Source organism: Bos indicus x Bos taurus, chromosome 21, assembly GCF_003369695.1.
Source record: "Bos indicus x Bos taurus breed Angus x Brahman F1 hybrid chromosome 21, Bos_hybrid_MaternalHap_v2.0, whole genome shotgun sequence".
NCBI lineage: Eukaryota > Metazoa > Chordata > Mammalia > Artiodactyla > Bovidae > Bos > Bos indicus x Bos taurus.
In genome coordinates this window covers 20,210,935-20,218,894 of record NC_040096.1, presented here as the reverse complement: position 1 = coordinate 20,218,894, position 7,960 = coordinate 20,210,935, and the positions used below count along the sequence as shown (strand labels likewise).

Sequence of the window (7,960 nt, the reverse complement as noted above, 5' to 3'; positions counted from 1 at the left end):
ATGGGCTACTTCTTCCGCCTGCTGCAGCTGCTCTCCACTTGTGTGGCCTTATCCCTGGTGGCCAGTGAGAAAGCCTGGAGAGCAGACGTAAGCAACTGGTCCATGTTCATCTGGTGCTTCTGCTTCGTCGTGAATCACTTTATTGTCCTAGTTGAGGTATGTGAACTCCAGGAGCAATTTTCTTTGTCCTGGGACAACTTTCTCATCACCTATACCTGCTTCTCTGCCCTCGCCTGCCTCTCAGCTTCCATCATGTACCCCATCATCCATCTTCAGCTGTTGAGTTATGGCACCCAGCAGAACCATGCTATCGCCGCCACTGCGTTCTCCTTTATTGCTTCAGTGGTTTACGCCATGGAAACAATCTGGACCTGTGTCAACACTAGTGAGTCTTGCTCCTTTATCGGCCTGCTCAAAAAGCTAGAGATCATTGTGGCCTGTTGCATCCTTGCCTTCATCAGCAACACCTTCCTGTACATGCACCAGCAGGCCCTGGTGTGGTGTGTGGCCGTGTACTCCATTTGCTTCATCCTGGGGGTCATATCCTTATTGCGGCATCGGTGTGATTGTGATGAGAGTCTACCCTCCTCCCATTTTGTGTTTGGGCAGACTGTGCTCTCCGTCCTCCTCTACACCACTGCTGCTGTCCTCTGGCCTCTCCATCAGTTCAATGAGCAGTTTGGCGGGAATCCCCAGCGGTCCAGAGATGCAAGCTGCAATGCTGGGTATAGCGTGTGCATCTGGGACCAACAACTGGCTGTGGCCACCCTGACAGCCATCAACCTGCTGATTTACATGGTTGACCTGGTGATCTCGGCCTCCCGGATCTGAGGCTCTGCCCAGAGGCTCCTGATTCCCTCTTCTCACTGGAGGTTTCTTTACCGAGCTCTGACATTCTCTGACGTCTCCTTCCTGGCTCCCTCTCTCCTCTCATCCTGCCCCACTCATCTCTCTATCCTTTCTGTTTCCTTCCCTCCTTCTGCTCTGTTTGTCTCCTTCCTGTTTTGTGTGGTTGCCCACACCCTGTTTTGCCTGTTTCTCATTTTTTCCTCATTTTATACTTTTTGTCCCTTTTGGGGTCATTCTTAGTTTTCTCATCTCCTGTGTCCTGACCACCTCCCCCCATCTTCCTTCTTCTGATCCATCAGGACCTGAGACTCCTTCCTTCTTTGCCCATCGCCCCTCCCCCTTCCTAAGGTGCTGACTCCACAGCACACAGCCCTCTGTGCAACTGTTCACACCCTGGGCCTTTGGAGGGGCCTCGTTGCCAAAGCGTGTCTGTCCCCCTGGGTGCCCTAGTTGGTGTGTGTATGTGTGCTTGGTAGGGAGGAGGAGGGGGGTTGTAGCTAGGGATTGGGCCACCTTTCTCCCTGTGTAAGGTGGTATACAGTGTCCCTCCTCTTTAAGGTAAAAGAAAAACTCAGGAGGTCAATAACTCCAGTGAGTTGCAAGCTTAAAGCAGAGACCTTGGATCCAGAGGCCCTATCTGATGCTCAGTCCTACCTGAGATTGGCTCCAGAATATTGTGGACTCATTAAATACCTGCTGCCTAGAGCTCATTTTAAAGCTAGTGAAGGGTAGATGACTTCCAGTCCAACTGCTCTCTGGGGAATCAAAAACTGAACTGGCAAAGAGCTGCAGTTTCTTGAAGACAATACTCCAGAGTATTTCAGAGGTGCAGAGATGTGACCCACCGTCCTCAGTGCTAAAAACAGCAGGTCCTGCCTCTGCAGGGAGAACATGGACACTGCCAGCCTTGAAGTTGGTGTTAGACTCGGTACAGTTTCTGTTCTTTTTTTATCACAAAGGTAAAAATTACTGTGTGGCCTTATTCTTAAGGGGGAAGTGCCTTTCAACCCTTTTTAGATTAGCAGGTGGGTTGGTTGAGTGGGTATCATTGCTTCAATAGTCAGAGTATTAATGCTTGCTTTCCTTGACTGTGCTTTGCACAGACAAGTTTCTGTGTGCCAGTTGCTTTCTACTGCTGTTTCTGCTTCTCTAGGACTCACATATAATGTGATCTATATGTGTGCTCGCTCAGTCACTTCAGTCGTGTCTTACTCTTGGCTACCCCATGGACTGTAGCCTGCTAGGCTCCTCTGTCCATGGGATTCTCCAGGCTAGAATACTGGAGCAGGTTGCCATGACCTCCTCCAGGGGAACTTCCCAACCCAGGGATTAAACCTACATCTGTTATGTCTCCTGCATTGGCAGGTGGGTTCCTTACCACTGCTGCTGCTGCTACTGCTAAGTCGCTTCAGTCGTGTCCGACTCTGTGTGACCCCAGTGACAGCGGCCCACCAGGCTCCTCTGTCCCCGAGATTCTCCAGGCAAGAACACTGGAGTGGGTTGCCATTTCCTTCTCCAATGCATGAAAGTGAAAAGTGAAAGTGAAGTCGCTCAGTCATGCCCGACTCTTAGCGACCCCATGGACTACAGCCCACCAGGCTCCTCCATCCATGGGATTTTCCAGGCAAGAGTACTGGAGTGGGGTGCCATTTCCTTACCACTAGTGCCACCTAAATGTGTAAAAAATTTTTAAATTCCCTGGAGCTTCTGGTTCCCATAAGTCCCTGCTCTGTATCATAGAGAGAAGCCTTCTCCTGCATCTGCAATGTACTTTTTATTTTTTTTTTATTTTTTATTTTTTTTTTGCAATGTACTTTTTAAAACCTCAGTAGAAAGATAGAAAAACCCCTGCAAAATAACATAATCTAATTGACTCAAATTTGTCTAGAGTTCAGAAGCAACTAAGTAGATTTCCATTCTCACCCAAACAACCCTCTCTGCAAACCTGTCTCACTGTCTCCCAATTTCCACATTGGCCAGAGCCTAGGAGCTTGGCCCAGCCATGGAAAAGTAGCCTACGGGTCCTACCCCATTGCCCAGTACCCTGTCCCCTAGCTTTTAAAGGGCCCCTGTCAGAACCTGGATGCCTTTCCGTAAAGCTGTGCGCCTGTGTGCATGCTCTGTGTGTGTTCCAGGCCACGGGTGCACTGACACCAGCAGCCCTTTACAGTAACTGGTGGCTAAAGTCTTCTGTCTTCAGACACAGAGTCTCAGAGCCCAGCATCCTGGCGTCACCAGGGCCAGAGGAGCCAGGCAAGCAGAGCTGCGGGATAGGGGAGGGGAGGGGAGGAACCCCCATGGCTGCCCCTCAGTCCTGTACTGGGAGGAAGCATGAGCTCTTCATGCAGTGGAAGGTGGGGTGGTGTGGGAGGGCTCCCAGGAGGTGCTTTCCATGATCAGAAAATCATAAAAAGTGATGAAACGAAACTCAAATTTGAAGGCAAGACAAGAAAAATTTCAACATAAAAAATTTTCTCTGCCCTTTGGCCCTCCTCCTCCTCTAGTATCCATTGTACATCTGCATTGTGTTAAGCAGCCCTCCTCAAAGGAGGGTTTGGCCAAAAAGATCAATTTTTCTTCTAGTGCCAGCCATGCAACTCCTTAGAAGATAACACTGCTTACCTACTCATGATTTGATTAATGTCACTACTTATTATTAATTTATTCTGCTTATTTTATAAGATTGTTATTTCTTACATTAATGAATGTGTGATTTAGGCTGTGGTTAAAAAAAATAATGATGATGATGACCAAATACTTGAAATGACTGGCCTGATATATAGTCTATAAGATCTATATGATTATAATAGCGTGACTCTGGCTATGGGAAGAAGCAAAGGAGGGAACCATTTCCTGGAGCTGACAGACTAGTAAGACAGGTGGCCCAGAGGATTAAGGCTACTGTTACCAGGACTAGGTGAGTAATTGCACACCGAGTGGTCAGTCAGCAAAATCCTTTCCTGACTTGGGAATGAACATTTCTAGACTTCTGGAACAATTGGTCAAAAATGCTTTCCAAACCTTGCTGGAAATTAAGAGGGAATTGGAAGGCATTGTGTAATAAAGAATGTTGCCCACCACCCAGTTCTACAAGCATTAAGTCATTAGTCACTCCAGTCACTGATCTACAATCCACCCTGAAAGGAATTCAGGGCGAATGTCATGATGCGGCCCTTTGTGCTCTGGGAAAATTGGCAGAACCAGCCCTCAGATACTTATGTGTTTTCAGGAGAATTTTTTATAAACATGGTACCTTGCATCTTCCCATACTTAGAAAAGCACTGAAACTATTAACCATGGTATCTGGTCCTTTCGAAAAGCAGTAAATTTGTCAAGATGTGAGCTTGGTTGCGTGTATCCCTTCACCAAAGTCACATACACACTGCCCTCAACGCCTAACCGCTTTGGAACAGTTTTCACAGCTTTCTGAAATTGTCTTCCTGGTTATAATTCTTATGTTGGCTTGAATAAAATTTTCCATTTCTTTCTTGACTACTGATCAATTTTTTCCATAGATATAAGCAAGTATGCATTTATCTCCATAAGTTCGGTGCAGGGAATCTCAGAGTCCTACGTTTTCCTGAATCAAATTGAACACAACCTTGGGACCTCACTTCCCAGGAGGCTGGAGATGCCTCTGTGCTTTAGTGAAAGACCTGTACAGGGTGGGCTCACACAAGGGGCTCACCGTCCAAGCCTGTGGTTCATAGCGGCGGCTGCTGCATCCCTCCTATTGGAGGGTGAAGGGTCATTTGTCACAATTCCAAGGTTGGTCCAGTCCCCTCACTGTGGAGCTCAAAAGAGGGTAGAAAGGTCCTCTGCTTAGTCCCACCCTCTCGCCATACAGGAGGAGCAGCTGGACCCCAGGGAGGGGCAGGACGTGTCCAGAGTCACCCTGCGTGTGGCAGAGTCAGAGTCAGGACCAGGTGCCCTGTCCCCAGGCTGGCTGTCCGTTCACGGCCCCACGCTGCTTGTGACAAGTGTGGTGGCAGCATCCTCCAGGCTGGGATTCTGCCCCGTCCACCCTTGTTCTGCACAAACCTGCCCCGTCCCCCCAAGGAGGGCACTCACTGCTGCTGAGTCTGTTTCCTCATCTGCTAGATGGGGGAGGGATGCCAGAGACCCCTGGTCCCTCCCAGCCCCCCTCTTTCCGGGGCCCCTGGACTTGCCAGTCCTGGAGACTCAGACGTGGAGATGGAAGCCGGCTCCCTCCCCTCTGTCCACCCTCTCTGCTTGCTTCCTCTTGGCTGCTGGGTCCTGTTTATTGGTCACATCCTCCCTGATTACACAGACCTTCCTTCCCATGACCTCTGCTTGGTGGGGAACGTGTTTCTCTCTTGTAACATGAGTTTCCTCAGTCACTTCCCAGGGGTCCAACTCTCCAGTGATTTTTGTCAAAAACCCAAACTGCTTCCAGGTGCCCCTACAGTTTGAGGTGTCCCAGACTTCCTTGTTCCTGCACATTCTTCCTTTCCACTTCTTTGGAGTCCAGTTCAGCAGCCATTTGTAAGAAGCCATTACTTTCCAGGCTTCCCTAATGGTTCAGTGGTAAAGAATCTGCCTGCCAATGCAAAAGACACGGTGGTTCAATCCCTGATCCCGGAAGATCACACATGCCTTGAAGCAACTAAGCCTGTGCACCAGAACTACTGAACCTGTGCTCTAGAGCCCAGGAATCAAAACTACTGAAGTCTGAGTTCCCTACAGCTGGTGCTCTGAAACAGAAGTCATCACAAGGGAGAAGCCCAGGCAAGGCAACTAGAGAAAAGCCTCACAGCAACAAAGACGCTGCACAGCCATAAATAAATAAGTAAATAAAATTATAAAAAAAAAAATCACCTGACTTACTCCTCCAAGGCCAGCTTCCTACTCTAAGCCCCATGAATCCACTGATGTCCTGGAATGGGGTCTAAGAGGTCTACCAAAGCCTTGTAAATGAATGCAAGATTTCCAATGTAGGTACATTTGTCTTTCTAGGATAGTCATGTTTTCAAGGGGATTTATGTGCAGAAAAGGTAAGAGTTCCCAAGGGACTCTCATAACTTCTGAAGAAGTAGGATCTCCTAAAATTGCTGAATCAAACAGTGTAAGTGAGGGAGTATGGATTTGAGAATCTCTCTGGGTTGTCTGTCTGGAGCACTGACCTCCCTTGGCCTCAGGAGAAGCACGTTCAGAAACATTTGGTAGCTTTTCTGAACATTTAATGTCCCCAGATGATCTCCTTCCCAAACTACAACATCAGAGCATCCCTGGGTGGAGGGACCATTTTAGAACTTTAGTTCAGTTCTCTGCCTCGTACCCTAACTCTGGGCTCATCCATCATTTCCCAGAGAGAGCTCTGTACAGTGCTCCTCAGAGTGTGGTTTGTGGATTAGTGCGGATTGCAAATTGTTCCTTGTTCACAATGAGATGAAGTACAGAAAGTGAGAGGGAGTATTTAGAAACTTTTAGAATCCCAGGGAAGGGGGAGCCTGGTGGGCTGCCATCTATGGGGTCGCATAAAGTTGGACATGACTGAAGCGACGAAGCAGCAGCAGCAGCAGCAGCAGCAGCAGGGCAACTTGACATTGTACAAAGATCCAAGAGTATGATGAGAGTCAGCAAATTGGAGGGTAAGTTTACTGTAGCAGTGGCAGGACAGGCATGACCCAAATGAAGGAGGCTGGGCTAGAGAATCAATGCTCTGCTCCCTTAATCAAGAATGTTTTGCCAAAAACAAAAATAAAGTTAGTAAAACTAAATAGTGGGCTTAGTGAAGATGTAAAAATTGTGAACTACACAAAAACTAATATGTTAAATTATTGTCTTTTATTTTGTGATAATATGGGAGCTAATTGTCAACAACTATTGTTTCATACAGGGCTTCCCTGATAGCTCAGTTGGTAAAGAATTCACCCACAATGCAAGAGACCTGGGTTCGATCCCCAGGTTGGGAAGATCCCCTGGAGAAGGAAAGGCTACCCACTCCAGTGTCCCGGCCTAGAGAATTCCATGGACTGTATAGTCCATGGGGGTTACAAAGAGTCAGACACAACAGAGCGACTTTCACTTTCACACTTTCATTGTTTTATACAAAGTAAAAACGTAATTGAGGGGATGCTCCTATAAAAGTAGTCAAACTATGGAAGAAATGCCTGCAGTTTCTGCAAGATAATTTGATTACAACTTTTTAGACATGCCAACTGACAATTAGATTAGCTTATCTATCCTATAACTTCAGGACTTTAATGATTTATAACTTGCATTCTATTAAAAAAAGATACTATGCTTTTTATTAGTTTTTTTTCATGTTGTATCATTTTTATTAAATTCACCATTCTATGAACATATGTCAGATTAATCTTTCTCAACCAGTCCATTCTGAAGGAGATCAGCCCTGGGATTTCTTTGGAAGGAATGATGCTAAAGCTGAAACTCCAGTACTTTGGCCACCTCATGTGAAGAGTTGACTCATTGGAAAAGACTCTGATGCTGGGAGGGATTGGGGGCAGGAGGAGAGGGGACGACAGAAGATGAGATGGCTGGATGGCATCACTGACTCGATGGACGTGAGTCTGAGTGAACTCTGGGAGTTGGTGATGGACAGGGAGGCCTGGCGTGCTTCGATTCATGGGGTCACAAAGAGTCGGACACAACTGAGTGACTGAAGTGAACTGAACTGAAATGAAACTTATTTATTTATTTTAAACAGTTACAAGATGTTTGTTTGTTTATTTATTTTGTTTTTATTTGGCCCCTCCACACAGTATGTGAAGTGAAAGTAAAAGTCGCTTAGTCGTGTCAGACTCTTTGTGACCCCATGGACTACACAGTCCCTGGCATTCTCCAGGTCAGAATACTGGAGTGGGAAGCCTTTCCCTTCTCCAGTAGGAAGCCTTTCCCTTCTCCAGGGGATCTTCCCAACCCAGGGATGGAACCCAGGTCTCTGGCATTGCAGGTGGATTCTTTACCAGCTGAGCAACAAGTATGTGGGATCTTAATTCCCAAACCAGGGGTAGAACTTGTGCCCCCTGCATTGGAAGTGCAGAGTCTTAACCATTGAGCCAACCATCGGGGAGTCCTATGAAACTTTATTTTAAAAATTAAATAATTACCCTTCTCAAAAATCTCA

At 47.1% G+C, this 7,960-nt stretch overlaps 1 protein-coding gene across 1 annotated transcript; it reads left to right on the top strand.

The window, feature by feature from the left end:
* LOC113880091 (myeloid-associated differentiation marker-like) lies at nucleotides 1-831 on the top strand. Its single transcript, XM_027522098.1, has one exon. It carries the CDS (start codon nucleotides 1-3, stop codon nucleotides 829-831), a length of 831 nt encoding a protein of 276 aa, XP_027377899.1.
* The last annotated feature ends 7,129 nt before the right edge of the window (nucleotides 832-7,960 follow it).